The 17,016-nt window shown below is 54.6% G+C and overlaps 1 protein-coding gene across 4 annotated transcripts in view; it reads left to right on the forward strand.

Annotated features, from left to right (window-relative positions):
- The first annotated feature begins 3,959 nt into the window (after positions 1–3,959).
- The window catches only part of RAB11FIP5 (RAB11 family interacting protein 5), a 43,066-nt gene continuing 30,009 nt past the window's right edge, over positions 3,960–17,016 (forward strand). For all 4 annotated transcript variants that reach the window (XM_037388182.1, XM_037388191.1, XM_037388199.1 and 1 more), the window contains exon 1: positions 3,960–4,478. In XM_037388182.1, the coding sequence (XP_037244079.1) occupies positions 4,093–4,478 (386 nt within the window). In that variant the 5' untranslated portion in view covers positions 3,960–4,092. The remainder of the gene's footprint in view (positions 4,479–17,016) is intronic.

The raw sequence follows: 17,016 nt of genomic DNA on the forward strand, positions 1-17,016 counted from the left end.
AAATTATTTCTCCTATTTTCCTTCCTGAGATGAATGATAAACTGTCCATCGCCGAAAAGAAACTGATAACGCCTCTAATTTTACTGGAAGGCCTAAAAATGCCATTTCTACGCAAAACAGGGCGCCGCTCTGCTCCCCGGCCAGCTTTTGATAAATGTGGGGAGCTTTTTTTCTTCTTTTTTGCCTGTTTTTTTTTTTTTTTTTCCGATTTCCCTTTCAGTTTGCAAGGGGAAATGCCCCCGGAGCTACAAACAACGCACAATAAAGCAAAATAATATTTTAGTCAAAATAGGCAGACGGCGCTTGCAGCCAACTTTCAAATTAGCATTTTGAGGGCAAATATGCAGACAATTTGAGATAATGAGGCCTGATTATTCAATCCAATGAATGTTAAATAGGCAGCAAGGGCGCCCGCGTCTTATCTCCCCCGCTTTCGATTTATTTTAGTTTAGTTTAGTTTTAATCGTTTCCCATTTGAACTCTTTATTTGTCTTGGCTCCAGCCCCCCCCCGCCTCCCCGCCCCCCCCCCCCCCCCCCCCCCCCCGCCTCTCCCTCCCTCCATTCCCGGGCATCCCTGCGCTGCCAGCCAGGATTTTGCAGTGGGAAATTGCCGGCCTGGACCCGACATCCCTTTTGCAATCTGTTTTCAGGGAGCATTTTGCAGCTTGTCCCCCAAAAAATCAGAGTGTGCAGACTTTTGGGGGCTGCTGTCAGACCTGGTTCCCCAAAGCGGGGGATGTTTGGGTGACATTTTGAGGGTGGCATGAATAATTATTTGCAGGGTTGTGCATCACTGGCACAGAGATGTGGGGTGATGCACCCCCACCTCTGGCTCATCCTTCATCCCTTTAATCCCACGGCTGTTTGTGCAGGTGGTGGTGCAGTTACTCCCGCCTTGGGTCTCAGCACCCATAGTAAAATGAGCACAAACAGCAAACGAGCCCCAGGGGAGAAGAGCACAGCACCCACTGCCACCCTGGCTCACCATCCCCACCAGGCATGCATCCCATTGTGCAGCCCCTGTGACCTTCCAGCAGCATTTGGCTTCACTCTTGCAGAAATGCAATTTTTTTGCAAACCCGAGGAGCATTTCCTATCCCCAAGGAGGAAAGGATCAGCTCCAATGGGAAGCTCCTGGGAGTGAACAGCACCGGGTGCTGCTGGAACACCACAATAGGGAGTGGCATTTTGCACCAAAAATGGGGGGGGGGAAAGCAAAAATACGCAATTAGCATCATTTTCCAGCTCCTCACTGGCAAGGCAGCTGGGTTAGGTGAGAGCCCTGTTCCAGGATGCCATTGCAACGGTATTTAGGGGAGCATGGGGGTGAGCTGGGGCAGATGCATGGCTGCCATGGAGGAGGAAAAAGCAAAAATCAAAGTTAAGCAAGAATTAAAGTTAAAGAAAAAAATAAAGGAGATATTAAAGTTGAAGCAAAAATTCAATCGGAAGCAAAAACTAAAATTGAACCAAAAATGAAATTCGAAGCAAAGATTAAAGTTGAAGCAAAAATTAAATTCAAAGCAAAAATTAAAGCAAAGCTTAAAGTTGAAGCAAAAGTTAAAGCAAAATTGGACCCAGCCCAGGCTCAGCAAGGACGGTGTGAAGGGTGCCCAGAAGGCAGCCACACAGCCCCGCGCCACCACTAACCCGTTTTCTCCACGATTCAAGAGGAGAATAATAGTAATAATAAAAATATCATTGATTTCAGGGGTAATTAAAAAAGCTCTTTATGCCTCAAATGCAAAGGTGGTGGTAAAATCAGAGAGATGTGTAAGTAAGACCTGGGAAGCGGAGCAGGGCAGGGAGGTGAAGTGAGACAGAAAAAAGACCCCCCAGTTATGGAGGCAAGGATGGAAAGTGGTGGAGAGGAGGAGATGCAGCGCAGGAGAGATAATCAGAAAGCAAAAAAAAAAAAAAAAAGGTGAAAAACAATCAAAAGAAGGCAAAATATAAAGCAGATGCTGAGGAGGGATAAGAGGCGGCCGGCAGAGTGGGGCCATGTGCTGGACTGGATGGATAATTGGATTTTGGTTCGTCTTGGGGGCGATAAGATATTCCCTGTGTAGTTTTTTATTCCTATATGAAGTATATTTTAATACAAGATTTGAATATGGCTGGGGTAGTGCATCCCACTGGAAAAAATATGGAAAAAAACATTTCCCCCCAGTTTATGCATTTGCTTGGAGGTTTTTTGGGGCAGAACGCGGCTCTTCCTGCTCTCAGCGGCTTTGGTCTTGTTCGCAGCTGTTTGGGGTGAGCAGGAGCAGTGCAAAGCCCTGAGAGCAAAGAGAGGGGCTGCTGCAAATCCCGAGGGGACCATCACAGCCATGCAATGCGGTGGGGGCACCCCGTGTCCCTGCGGCCGAGCGGAACGGGCAGGCACCGGCCCCTGGCGAGGGGACGCGAAGCAGAAGGAGGCCAAACTCAAACCCACATGGCTTGTTTGATGCCGGAGATGGGAGCGATAGAGCAGGGCAGGCAGACCTGGTCTCTTAACCCAGGTGGCCCCGGACGGCCCTTATCGCGACGGCATCAAAGCCCCAGGGCCCAGGTCGCCCTGGCACAGCCCAGCCGCGAGCACCCAAAATGCTGGCACCGAGCACAGTGAGCCCTGGCACGGCTTCTTGGTGTGACCTTGCTTGAGGGGCCAGGGAATACGGGCTCTGGCCGTGCAAGTCATTAGGGTCAGCGGAGAGAGTTTTAATTGCTTATTAGGGTTGGGGCCCTGTTGGGGCCTCTGCTGTACCCCCATCGGGCTGCTGTGTGGGAAATGCTGCTGAATATTTATTTATTCATTTATTTATTTGTTTATTTCCGCAAAGCTGGGGCAGGGGGAAGGTTGTATGCGGCTTGTTGCCAACCATCATCCCCCAATAATCCCGTGGGAACGCTGGCAATCTGCTCCCATGTGCACACACTCCAGGGCGAAGCATCCTGCAAACTGTGGGTGATGGGGGTGCTCTGCAAAGCCCCTGGCAGGGGGCATGCTCACGTTCACACATGCATACACGCACTTGCACGTGCACGCATGCACAGGCTTGCCCACACATGGCCAGGCATGCATACACTTGCACATGCACAGCCCCACGCTCCTGCTTGCACATGCATGCAAGTGCATGCACATGCATGGACGCACATGCATGTGCATGCAAGTGCATGCACATGCATGGACGCACATGCATGGACACGCATGCACACACTTGTACGTATATGGACGCATGCTCACACTTGCGCTTGCATGCACATATGCTTGCACACGCATGCACGTGCAGGTGCACACGCATATCTTGGGGCAGGGTAACCGGGGAGGGCACGAGAAACGCCACTTGCAGGAGCACCCGGTGGGGGCTGGGGTGGGTGCAGCCGGATGTCGGGGCACACACACGTGGCCCCCCTAGTCGCGACACTCTGGGTGCCCTATCGTGGCTTTGCGGTGGCCCCAGCCTCCTGCGTGTGCCGCACGGTACACAGCCCGCGCACTCTGCGGTGCACGCCCCTACGCTGCACGCCCGGTGCACGCCCGGCGCACACACCCTGCTCGTTGCACGTCCCGCCCCGGTGCACGCTCGCTGCAAAGCACGCCCCTCCCCCCGGCACATTCCCTCCCAGTGCACGCCCCTCCCGTTGCACGTCCCCCCAGTTGCACCACTCCGTTGCCCCTCCCTCCTGCTGCACGCCCCCTGCAAAGCACGACCCCCGGCCCGTGACCTTTCCCCCTCGGTGCACGCCCCCCCGGTAGCCCGCCCTCTGCACGCGCCTCCGCCCCTCCCTCCGGTGCGGCGGGGAGGAGGCGTGGGTTAGAGCGGGGGCGTGGCTTGGGCGGTACAGAGGCGGGCTTGGATGGGGGCGTGGCTGACATCAGAGGCGTGGTTTGGCGTTACGGAGGCGGAGTCTGGGCGGTAGTATGGGCGTGGCTTAGAACGAGGGCGTGGCTTAGGACGGGGCGGGGCGGCCGGTGGCGCTCGCGCTGCGGCCCGGCTGCGGCAGCGGAGCGAGGCCCGGCCCGGCCCGGCCCGGTCCGGTTCCGCCAGGTTCTATCCGGTTCCGCCCAGTTCTGTCCGGCCCGGTGTCTCCTCAGTGTTCCCGCTATGGCGCTGCTGCGGGCGGCCGCGCTTCCCGCTGAGCAGTCTCCGGCCTGGCAGCCCACCCATGTCCAGGTGACGGTGGTGCGGGCCCGCGGGCTGCGGTGCAAGGGCGGCGGCAAGCCGGGCACCAGCGACGCCTACACCATCATCCAGCTGGGCCGCGAGAAGTACAGCACCTCGGTGGCCGAGAAGAGCACCGGCAACCCCGAATGGCGGGAGGAGTGCGCCTTCGAGCTGCCCCCCGAGCTGGGTGCCCCGGCGGGCCTGGCCCGCGGTGGCCTGGTACTCACCGTCATGCACCGGGCCCTGGTGGGCATGGACCGCTTCCTGGGCCAGGCCCTGGTGCCCCTGGAGCCTGCCCTGCAGCAGGGCCGCGCGCCCGAGGAGCGGTGAGTGGGTCCTGCTGGGCATTGCCTGGCACCCATGGGAGCAGGGCAGGGGAGGCCTCCGGGGTGGGCGTCACAGGGGCCCTGTGTGCCCCAGGGTTGGGCATCACACATCCATGTGAGCCCCAGGAAAGGCATCGCAGTGGATGGGGCATCATGGGGTCCCTGCGTGCCCCAGGGTTGGGCTTCACAGAGTCCCTGTGTGCCCTGGGATGGGCATCATGGCTCCATGTGAGCCCCAGGAAGGGCATCACAGTGCATGGGGTGTCATGCAGCCTCTCTGTGCCCCAAGGTGGGTGTCACGGAGTCCCTGCATGCCATAGGAAGGGCATTGCAGGAGACAGGGTGTGGTGAGGTCTGTGCATGTCCCAGGAAAGGGCTTTGTGGGATGTAGGGTGTCACGGGGTCCCTGCATGCCCCAAGAACGGTGTTGCTGGGGACAGGGAATTGTGGCAACTACTCGTGCCCCAGGAAGGGCACTGCAGGAGGTAGGGTCCATGCATACCTGGGAAGGGCGTTGTGGGAGGTAAGGCATCACAGGATCCATGGACACCTTAGGGAGGATGTTGCAGGGAGCAGGGTGTCGCGAGGTCCAGGTGTGCTCCAGGGAGGGCTTTGCAGGAGGTTGTGCACTATCACGGGGGCTGTGTGTGCACTCAGAAAGGTGTCACGGGAGACAGGGAATCATGGGATCTGTGAGTGCCCTGGGAAAGGTGTCACAGAGGATGGGGTGCAGGTATGACCCAGGAAGGGTATTGCACGATACAGGATATCACAGGAAGGACATCGTGGAGGGCAGGATGTCACAGGTGTTCCAGGAAGGGTGTTGTGGATGATGAGCTGTCTTAGGGTCCCACTTTCCCCCCCTGGAAGGGAGTCATGCAGGGCAAGGCATCACAGGATCCTTCCTCCCCCTGGGCAGGGGGTCCCCGGGGACAGAATGTTGCGAGGTTCCTCTGCATCCCGGGAGAGTCCCCCTGGGATCTGTCACTCCTGGGAGGCAGTGGCACAGATGTAAGTGGTCATTTGTCCTTCTGATGGCTGCGGTGGCCCCACCAGCTCGGTGGGACTGTCTGTGTGACCTGGTTTGTTGTGGTGCTGCTGCAGGAGGGTCCCCCAGTTTGGGGGACCGAACACCAGCCCTGTGTTGTCTCCAGCATAGATCCCTGCCCATGTGGGAATTGCTGTTCTTCCTTCTTTCTCCAGAAGGATTTAAAACAATAATAATGTTTTCTAGCCTTTGCCAAACAGAGAAACATAGGAATGCAGATGAAATTCCTTTAGGGAAGAAATTTTTTGAGTTTTGCTCCATGCTGACCTGGCCAGGCTGCTGCATGCCTCTGGGAGCATCCCCATTGCTCACTGGCTCCCAGGACCCCAGGAATTCGGCTGGCTTGCTGCCTGAAGCTGCAGACTTGGAGAGAAGCCTCCCTCACCCTCCTACCCAGGGCATGGCTGGGGAGGCGGTGGAGGGAGCACCAGGGCTTGGCAGATGGCGCAGCCTTGCTCCTGGGGAGCAGGATTAGCGTGAAAAGGGGCTGGAAAAACTTTTCCTGTGGAGAAATGCGGTTCATTTGCATCTGCAGCCCGTTGAGACTGCAGCTTGCCCTAAAATGGGAGCATGGGCACAGAGGAAGAGTGACTAACCCCAGAGTTGGTGTCTGAGTGTTTCCCCCCCAGCGTTTATTTTGCTTTTATTAGTGCTGCCTGGAGAATGGGCGGTGTTGGAGTAGCTGGATCTGAATTCTTCAGGCCTAATTCAAACCAGCATCGTGCACAGACTTCAGAGCGAGCATGCCGATCCATGGCCTTTCGGGTGCTCTGAGAGAGATGTGTTGTTTTGGCACAGGAGCATGTGAAATAACTTTCCATCCTCTTCGTGGTTTGGGTAGTGAGCCCTGCGCTGGGAGCCAGGGCAAGCCATGCTCCTGTTAGCAGAAGTTTACAAAGATGTGCAAAGCAGGGGGTCCTGTGACAGTCCAGCAAAGGTTTCAGGAGGCTGAACTCACGGTCTTGTCTCAAAGGTCTCAGTCTCAGGGGCTGTTAATCCCATGGGTGCAATGTCCAGCGTGGCTGGACTCCGTGCTGCCTGTCATGGCCACCAGTCACCCCCGCGGAACTGTTACTGCAGCCCTAGGAGGGGATCCGGGCTGCAAGGCAGGAGATCCCCATGCTTCTTGCTGTCTGCCTCCCTCCCTTCCTGTAGCTTTGCTTGCATAGAGAAAATTAACTTCCCCTTGCACTGCTGAGGATTGCAAGAGCTTTTAAGGCTCTTTATCTTCGCCCATGGCCCCTGATGATGGAAGTGAGCACAGAAAACATGACAGAGAGCTTGCACCCTGAGCATCTCCATTTGCTCGAACCCCTGAGCTGGAAGGTGTCTCGAGGGTGGGTGGCAGGTCAGCAGTGTGGAAAGGGCTGCGCTTTTTTTTTTTTTTTGAGGGAAGTCCCAAGTGCTGGAGCTTGTCCAGCCAGGTAGGAGAAGAGTTGGGGGAAGCCCTGGGCGTCTGACTCTGTGGGCCATGTAAGCTTCCAACCAGCTTCTAATGTCTGGTTCAGTCCCACTGTAAGCAACCTTGTTTAGGAGGAAATTTTAGTCTCAGATTAAAAAATAGCAGAACAAACACACAGAGGCTCCCCCTGCTCTAGGGTTGCACTGCAGAGCACACCCATGCCTGTGCAGTGGAGATAACCCATGAGCGAGGGACGTATGACTTGAGTCTCCACCATACGCTGATTTTAGGACCCCATCTACAGTACTTGTTTCTCGGCATGAAACTGCTGCCAGTTGGAATGGGACCTGGCTTAAAAAAAGGCCTTAATTGTCAGCGTGTTGACCTTGCTCTCATTTTCCTGCTGATTTTTGTTGGATGGAAACTTTACCAGTGATGATTTTTATACTTGTTTTCAGCTCAATGGAAAATGTTCCGTCAAACTTGGACTCTTCTTCAGGAATGAGCCATGAGCCGGTGTCTGGGGGTGTTTATGAGCTGCCTTGTTGAGCTGAATGTCTCAGTCATTTCAGTGTTTTGCCTGGGAGAAAATCAACTCTTGGAGTTACACAAGAGCAGCCTGAGAGCTCTCGTGGCCTTTTCAGGCATCCCAAGGCTTGTCCCACGCGTAGCTAGCTCCAAGGCTTGGGATTGGCAAGCAAAGCAACAGTGCTAGGCATCATTTCTCCCTTTCTACTTGAGCTGTGTAGTGCTTTTATTTTTCACCTATGCCTTTTGCTGCCCTGCTGAGCCTGATGTGCATCTCTGGATGCAGTACCTTTCTGTATCAGAAAAACCCTGTGCTGCGGCCCTGCCCGGGCAGGATGCTCCTGGTCCTCACCTTTCCCTCCCATGACCTGGTCCCCGCAACTGTCTGTCCTGCCTTGTTTTTTGGGACCCCAAGGCCCAGCGCTGTCTGCAGGATGAGACCATGCAGTAAAGTGCTTGCATACTGGCATGGTGACCATCACTATGGCTGACTAGCAGTCTGGTGGTGGGTCCTTGAGCGCTGTCGGCTCAGCACAGGCACTCAGGGAGATACGGTTGTTTGGTGGGGTAGTCGGTGCCTCTGAAACAAGGGCTCAGCCTAGCAGAAGAGGGTTTTTTTTCCTGTACTTACAAGGCAGCTATCGCTTCTGCTTCCTGACATCCAGGAAATGCTGTTGCAGTCCCCTGTGGGGACTCATCCTGCCCTCCCTGTGGACCAGGGAGCATTACCTCCGCATCCGCCCCCATCAACAGAGCATCTGGGAAGGGTGGAAATGCCTCCAGCTGCAGCCAGACAAGAGCTTCAATCCAACACCCATCAGGCTGTGTTTTCCCCTTGGCCAATGTTGTAGCATCCCTTATGTGGGTGGCGTGGTGGGAGCTCAGCATTGCAGGGGACAGAAGGTGCACAGTAACGCCTGCATGATTGGACCTTGGACCCAAAAGGGCCTTGAGTTTGCTCCGTGGGCTGTGAGGCTGGTGGTGTGGAGGGACAGTGGGCATCCAAGGTTTCCTGGGCTGGGTAGAGAAAAACCCTAACTGTCATTACTCCCTTTCCTCCCCCTTTGAAATACCGTATTTGTTTGGCTTCTTTCTCTAGGACCTCACAGGCCCTTGCAAATAGGAAAGGTTAAAGCCGTGAGCTTCCCAGGGTGAAGCTCTGCTGACTTGTGTAAATGCTGGGCTGCCAGAGCTCTGGAGAGCAAAATTCAGGGCTTTGCATGACTGGGATCCTGTGGGTAAGAGGGCAGTAAGTGTAGCAAAGGAGTTGTAATTCCTGGCTCTGGTGTTCTCCTGCAGTGACTTGCAGTTGCTTGCTGGCTGCTGCCTTGGACAGGGAGCAACGGCAGCGAGTGGCCTTTGGTGTCTGCAACAGGGAACTTGTCTTGTGGAGTTGTTACCTGTGCAAAATTAGCTCAGCTCCAAATTCCCCAGAGTCCTCCCTGCTGCAGTCCCCTTTCCTCATTCCTGTCCCTCCTCAGCTGTGGAGCAGCTGGTTGCTTGGAGGGGTTTGGGCAGCGGCAATAAGATGCTGTCCTTGCTGTCCATCAGCAAAGAAGCTACTTGGGGTACAAAACCTTTCCTCTGGGTGCTGAACTTTTCTAGCTGAAAAAACTTTTCTTGAGGCCACTGGGGGCTTCTCTTCTCCATGTCTTGATGGAGCTCAGTTCTGGGGCAAGGCTTGGTGGAAAAGGGATGGGGATTTCCTTGGGCTTGGGGGGAAGATGTCACGGAGGAGGAGCTCATCAGCCCCTCACTGCCTGTGGCTTCGTGACTTGGCATGAGGAGGGAGAAGCAGCATGGCTGGGGGAAGGAACGGGCTGAGATGTAGGCGGCTCAAGAGGATGTTGCTCTGAATTTGCTTTGGCCCCAGGGTGATTGAGAAGCCCTCCGGAAGGTCACATCATTGTGCAATGATGCATGCTGCCCATTTGTTCAGCAGCAAAGGGGTGCTGGGACCTTGGAGGGGTGAGAAGCACCCTCAGGGCCAAGGGACAGTCCTCCAATCCCTGCCAGGGCTCCCTCACTGTCTGTTGGTCCTTCCTGAGCGAAGCCCCGTGCCAGGCACTTTTCCCTTCCCCTTTCTGGTTGTACCCATCATGTCCCCTCCTTGCTGTGGCGAGAGCAGGTGGGTCACATGCTTTCTGCAGCATTGTCATTGTGTTTCCCCTGGGTGCAGACCTGCTTTCATCTCCTCCGCCAGCCCCTCTGAACCGCTGTCAGCACGTGGCATGCTTGTGGCCATTGCCCTCCCTTGTTAAATTAAAATCAGTGGAGATCATTAGCAGCAGAACACGTGCTGTGGCCTGTGGGCTCTTGGCTGTGGCATCTCGGATGCGGCGGTTTGTGCTCATTGCCATTCCCACCACGGCCTTGGCTCCTGGCTGCATCTCCTAGGGGAGATACTCACACCCAGGGTCAGAGCTCACTTTCTGCTCCCTGTCAGGCAAGAGCCGAGGTCATGTCGCTGCAGCGTGTCCTCTGCACTTCTGTCCTTAAGCCTAGGAGAGGAAGAGACCTTGCAGCAGGGTGGACAGGAAATAGCTGCTCTGTGACAGTTTGGGGATGGAAAAATTTAATACAAGGGCAAACAGAGCCCTCATCTCCAGGGGCTGTGATCAGAGGTGCCCAGCGAGGCTGGTGAAGGTCTTCAGGGTGGCCTAGACAGTAGTGAGCTCCTTGGACGCCCTGGGCTATGATGAAATCCTTGTTTGGGGGCTGGAAAGGCAGCTCTGAGCGGTTGTTGTGTTGTTGTGTCTTGGCCAAGCCAGGAAACGCCCTGCTGTGTTGAAACACTACCAAGCTTGGAGGGGAGAGGGTTAGTCCTGCCAAAAATCAGGTCAAAATGCTCTCTGCGCTGCTGGAGGCAAGGCTGGACTGGAGGCAGCCAGGTCTTGGGATAGGCTCCTTGGTGGCCAGCTTGCCCCAGGCAAATGTTTGCCCCTAGCTGGGAGCCCAGGGGAGAGTGCCAAGGCACTGCAGTGCAATGCTGCTGTTTACGAAATGGTAGCAGGGCTTAATTCTGCTCCTACCTGCCCAGTTACCTCCATTTCCACCTAGTTGCCAATGCTGATTTAAGGGGTTTAAGGCCTTTGCTTTGTTCTGCTCCAGGTAGGCTTGGCTTTTGTTGCTTTTTAAAAGATATTGGAGCAGTTGATCCCAGCTTTGCAAGTTTGGCATGTTGGGTTTGGGCTGTCAGTGGCTGAGAGTGCTGGCCCATCACCTTCCATCATCTTAAAAAGCTGCAGATTCAGGCTTCATATTCTGCTTCACGCTAATCTTCAGAGCCCTAACTGCCTCCAGCTGCCTTTTTTCTCTTAGCAGCTGCAGAAAAACCCGCAGCCAGCTCAGAAAATGCCTCAAACCTGTTGGTACAAAGATCTAGATGTGGGTGGAGCTGGTGCTATTGCATGTGCCAAGTTCAGCTAGTGCTCACACTGTGCTTCAGGAGCCTCACCACCTTGGTTCATCTTTTCAAGGTTATTCCTTCCCTTCCCTACAGAATCTGGCCTAATATTTCTTGCCAGTCCTTCCTCTTTGGTGACCAGGAAGGCTGAGTGGGCTCTGCTCCTCAGCCTCCAACGGGCTGTGTCATCATACTGGGCTCAGCTGGGTGGCTCAAAGGCAACATCTGCAGCAAGAGAGGAGTTTTTTTGGGATGGTCTTCATAGTTCTTGGGAGGGATCTGCTTAGTTGTAGCATTGCCCCAGAGGAGAGCGTCTGTGGGTGCTGTAAGCTGCTTGCCAGCAGCATGGTCCCTTGGAGCGATGTGTCACAACTCAGGGGTCTGCTGGAGACACCTCTTCTTTGTCACTGTCACTAGAGGGAGAGCATCTATTGGGGTCGAGAGCATGTCCGCACTGTGGCTGCTGCCAGGGCAGAGTCTCAGCTGGGTTATTCTTGCAGGTCCACTGTAGCTGGCTCATGAATGCACTTATGTAGGTGTCTGCATGAAGGGAAAAGATGGGAAAATGGGCTCCTTGACCCCAGTAACCCTGTGGGCTCCAGGTGCTCTGGCATCGTCCCGCCTGTTGAAATCTTGCTTGGGTCTGCTCTGTTGCAGGCATGCTGGTGTGGGTGGCTGCCTCAGCACGGCTGCTGAGCAGGGCTTTCTTGATGAGAGGAGTCCAGGAAAGACCTTGCATCCTTTCCACACATGGTCTGTCAGGTGAAAATGGCTTTTAAACCATTGCTGCCACCTCTCTCTCTGACCCAGGGCCTGTCGGAGCCTGTGCTTGTCAAAGGTGTGCAAATAACTGCCATGGGAATTCACTTGCTTTATCAGAAGCTTGGTCTGGGACACAGGGTTTGGCTTTCCAGCAGGACGGCCTTTCCAGCCCAGGCTGGGGGTTTGGGAGCCCCATCCCCGGAACAGCATCCTGTGGCTTCCCCAGCTCTGCATTTCCAGCACGTGGGTCTCCTCACTGGCAAGTCCACTGAGGATAAAGGTGTGAGATTCATCCCTTTTTCTCTCCCCCGTGCCGCCCCCCCCCTTTTTTTTGTGTGTGTGTGTGTGTGACTCATGCCCGAGAGCAGGTTGCAGCATCTGTTAATGTGGTGAATGAACGATCAATGTGTGAGCTGTTGCCAAAATGGGTGTAGCTGGTATTTTAAGCTGCGTGGAGCCCTTGGGGTTGATTTCCCCTTTGGAGGACAAGCCTGCTTTCCCAAGCCTTGCATTGCCTCTAGGTATTAGGTTCTCCGTGCAAGCCCTGCCGAAGATGCTCTTTCCCAGCTGGAAGTGGAAGAGGATTTACAGCAAAAACATGTTTCTCCTGCCCATCCTATGCACGTTAAGTTGTGCATTAAGTAGCTCCCTGGAAGCAAGTGCACCAGGGGAACCTGCGGAGCAGCTCCTTGGTGTCTGTTGTGCTTTGCAATCCTGCAAAGTCAGCTTGGGGCTTGGTTTTTTTTTAACTTTTCTTGGTTTCTTGTGCATTGGGTCAGCAGATCACTAGCACTGCCTCCTCTCCCATCCTTGCACGGAGGCCTCATCCCCTAGTCTTGCTGTGCCTGGGCATTGCTGGCCTTTGCAGTTCAGGTCATTCAGTGACCACAAATGTGGTTTATTGGCTTGTTCACAACTCATAGGATGCAAAGCTTGGACGCTCTGGAGTGTAAGCAGATAAATATAGCTGAAGAGATCACTTTCCATCTCCTGCTATTGTTATCCCCATTCATAAATGTTTCATGCTCCATTTTACAGCTCTTTAAATCTTCCCTCCTTTCCGCTTCCTACCCGACCATCCTGCGCTAGAATTGGGAAGACCTCTGATCTTCTTAGCCTAAATTGATTTGCAATGAAGTTATTTGCTCTTGTTGTCATGCCAGCGCTGTCCTGGTGGCTGATAGCTCTTTTCCATCCCTGTTGTCTACCCTGCTCCTAAAACTGTCCTCCTCCATGCCATCACACCCCCCTGCTTGCATCTGCCAGCTGGCACAGAGGCCATTGGGGCAGATTTGGGGGCAGTGGGGTGGCTGGGCAGCCATCCTCTGTCTCCTCTGGGTACAGGGTCAAGAAAAGTGCCTGTCGGGGGGGCTCCCCAGGTCTGGGCCACCCCAGTCCCCTCCATAGCCAAGGGGAGGTGCCAGGTGCCAGGGTCTTGTGGGGTACAGGTCCATCTGGGATGCAGGAGTGAGGATGCTTGGGACCCTGTTGGGATGGACCTTGTGCATGGAGGTGCTGCCGGATACATGCCTGGAGCAGCAGCTCCCTAGCACAGCCTGGGTGTTGCAGCAGGCTTGCCAGTGAATTCTGGACACGAGCAGGGCTGTTTTTTTCCCCAGTTTTCATCATGCTTTGCAGGTTTGCAGACAGTTCCCTGCCGTCGAGTCCCACTGGAGTGACAACATCTCTGTTCCTGGCCGGCGAGTTGTAGGACGAGCCCTTCAGCAGGGCAAGGATACGGTAGAGCATGGACGGCTTCTCTGTCCTGGGGCAAGTGTGAGTCAGTGGTGGGATTTTCTCATGTGGGTTCCCGGTTGTTCTGTGCTCCATTGGCTGTGGTAATCCATCACTTGGAGCACCAGCACCATGCCCGTAGCTACATTCTCTTGTGCCCCTCACCGCACACAGCTCCTGCTCTTAGTTTCTGACATCCCATTTAGCCAGCATCCTCTTGAGCAGCTGAGTGGTCATGTCAAAGCTGGAACCCATTAGAGGAGCAGGGTTGAGTTGCTTTGTTAGCAGTGAGCTGAATTATCTAACGAGCTGTGGGGGGTTGGTTTGTTCGAGTTTGGTTTTGAGCACTTTGCAGAGGAACGTTTGGAGAGATGAACTTCTTCCCACCTCAGCCGCTTGAGCCCTTTCTTCCCCATCACAGGGAAATCAGCATGGGTTTATTTTCCATCTGTGCTTTTAGCAGCTAACAGGGATCACCTTACAAAATAGGCCATCCAAAACCAACACAGAAATGAACCTACGCTGCAGAAAAGCTTCCCAGTGCTGGCGGGGGAAGCTGAGTCAAAAACACGAAGCCAGACAAAAAGCACAAAATTCCCCAGGGTTGGGTTGTTTTCCACCCTATGCTTCCTTTCTTGGGTAGGTGAGCTTCCTCCTGGCCCGATGCGACGCGCATGTTTCTGCAGGGCTGCTTCAGCTCTTGTCTCACTGCGATGCCTCTTTGCTGTCGGTGCTGTGCCCATCAAGAAGGGGTCGTGCCAGGAGGAGCGGTGCCCCTTCTGCCAATACTTGTGTTTCCCTTGGATTGCCTTTTCTTTGCTCTGTCCCTCTCTGTCACTGTAAGGGCCCAAACAGTCTTTAATTAAAGATTTGGGGCTCTTGTAATCCAGGCTGACCTTGTTGCAGGGATGAATCAGCAGTAAATAACAGGCTGGTGCAGTCGGGGAAGAGGCTTTGGCTCTGCATTGGGCTGTCTCTTCCTCCATACTGCAGCTCAGGTGGCTGAGTTGTGCAGGGCAGGAGGAGCATTTCTGCTCAATTTGAGGTGAACCTCGACCACCCTGACAACACTGAGTGGTTTTGGGAAGCTTTTGGGAAACACCTGATGGCTGAAGCACTCTAGGAATGCTCTTAGAAACGCTCCAGCTGTGCACCCTTCCCCATATGCATCCGTGAACGCTGCAAGTTGCTGAGGGACTTGGCTACCCAAGAAAACTCTCTTGAACTCACTGCTAGTAAAGTGCTGGGACCAGTCTGAGAATGAAACTGGAGAGCCATTGCTGAAGGTACGCAGGGTGCATTGGACAGGTCTATTGAGGCAAGGTAGGTCCAGCTGAGCTGGAGGGTGGATGGGGATCTCTTGGACATGCCAGTCGGACCCACAGGAGAGCAAAGGTGGTCCTCCTTGGAAGGACCCACATCTTCCCTGAAAGTAGGGCAGGATGGTGCCCTGATGGTGCGTGTGGCATCTGTAAGAGCTGTGTTGTCTGCGCTGCCCTGCTCACCTGATCTCGTCTCATCCTGGTGTCACTGGGCTTCCTCCCCTGTGTGATGTTGCATGCGACTGTAGTAATCCTGAACCAGTGAAATGAGCTTGGGTCACCCCAGGGCTTTCAGATGCCAACCTGCCAAGCTGCTGATGGGTTGGGGGCTTCAGGTTTGGGCTTGGTTTTATGCTGAAGGAGTTGCTTGATGAGGAGGGAGATGTGGGAGGGACAAGGTGACAGAAAGCCTCAGATCATGGTCAGCTTTGCCTTTCTGTTAAGGGTTGGCTCTGTGTCCTCCTGGTCATCCCAGATGTCTTTCCATCTTGGGACGTGCTTGGGCAGCCCACGCAGAGCAGGTGCCTCTTAAGCCCAAATGAGTTTTCTCATTGATGAGAGGGAAATACTGCCCAAGCATTTTCCCCCTGTAGCTTGGATACCCAACACAAGGTTTCTAGAAATGGGGGCTCCCTGTGCCCCCCACAAACAGTCATGTGCAGCCCAATGGAGGACAAAGAGCAGAGGAAGGGGGATGGTGTGAACCAGGTGCTGACCCCGAGCAAATCCATCCTGTTAGCACCCTCTGTGGGGTCATTTTGCCTCCTTAACAAGCAGCTCCTATGCTCTTGTTTCCATGCCAGAGTGTTTTTTCCCTTTGCTCAGCACTAGCTGGCTTTCTGGTATGGGATGCTGTTGGAGGATGAGGGAAAGCATGTGTTTTTATGGGGCCTGGAGATACAGCAGCGCCTTGTGTTCTGCTCTCCGTGCCTCCCTTGCTGCTCCAATTGATCCCAGCAACAGCAAATGTAAAAATAAATGCCGTGCGCTTTCTGCCTTTCCTCCCAAACCTGCCTTTTGGCAGCCGAGCTGCGTGGCTTGCCGTTCTTGACTCTCAGTGGAGGCGAGTGGGAGGAGAGAGGAGCCTTGGCACAGGGAAGGGTTTTGCTGAAACTGTCTGGAAGCAGTTTGGATGTGCTGATTCAACACGGTGACCTAAATGAGTGTGCACAGCCATGTAAGGGGGGCTGGGGAGCCCTCTGTCATATATCAGTGCTTGTGAGCAGTGTTACAGCAGTGGGATGTGAGCTTGCAAACCCCCAGAGCATGTCTCACTTCCCAGGAGCTGCCCAAGAGCTCACAGAGGACTCCAGCTGCTTCCCCTTTCTGGGGTGTCTGTGGGGAGTTTTCTGTTTGAGGTTTCCTCTTCTGTCCCTGTGTGCAGGGGTGGCTTGCTGCTTCCTTCCCCCTGCAGAGATCCCCAGGGCGCCTGCCTGCCCCTTCCCTGCTGCAGCGTATTCTAGGGTGATGCTGGGAGAAGCCCTCTGCCTTTGGGGGGACATGTGCCCAGCATGGTGCAGACAGACGTGCTGGACCCATGGGGCGTCCGAGGGAAGAATATAGTTTTTTTTAGAAAAAGCTAATTGCCTGAGCTTGCAGCACGTGTCTTCAAGCTGGCTCAGGCTGCATTCCCTGGACATGTCACGTTGGAGATGTCTCTGAGGAAGCTTGGCTCTCCATGTGGCCAGGGCTGAGGTGTCTCAGCAGAAGCATCACCTTCAGGGAAGGTGAGTGGGTAGCTGCCAGGTGGAAAGCAGCGGTTCTCCATGGGGCAGAAGGGCATTGATATGGGATCAGCAGGCTGGGAAGCAGCAGGTTTCATCCTCTGCTCCGTGTTCAGGGGGAGACCTGTTTCCAGTTGTAGGGAATGAGGAAAGGAGCGCAGACTCGGGCACCAATCATGTCTCTTGAGCTGGGAGCAATCCTGCTCCCGATCACCACCAGCTCTGGCAGCCTGTTTAATTTAAGTTTTTTTTAACTAGCAAAGCCTGTGTCAGACTGTGACCCCTCCAAACCTTGCTAAGAACAGCACCCGAGGAGCAGGTTGCCAGAGGTGGGTGGCTTGTCCTGGATGTCCTGTGTAGCGAGGAGCTGGACCCAAGCTGGTGGCACCTTGCTCAAGAGAGGCCTCCAAAACGCCTCAAAAAGGTGGGTCCTTGCAGTCCTGGATCCCCAGTGCTGGACATGCTTGGCTGGCTTCCTCAATCTCACAATGGTCCTCAGTGCCAGCACCTCTTCCACAGTCTGATTAAAATAACCCAGTTAAATTCAGAGCAATTGTTCTGAGCCTGAGCTGTGAAGCTCACTGCTGCTATTTCAGGCCTGGAAAAGGGTTT

The sequence above is a fragment of the Falco rusticolus genome, chromosome 1 (assembly GCF_015220075.1).
Source record: "Falco rusticolus isolate bFalRus1 chromosome 1, bFalRus1.pri, whole genome shotgun sequence".
NCBI lineage: Eukaryota > Metazoa > Chordata > Aves > Falconiformes > Falconidae > Falco > Falco rusticolus.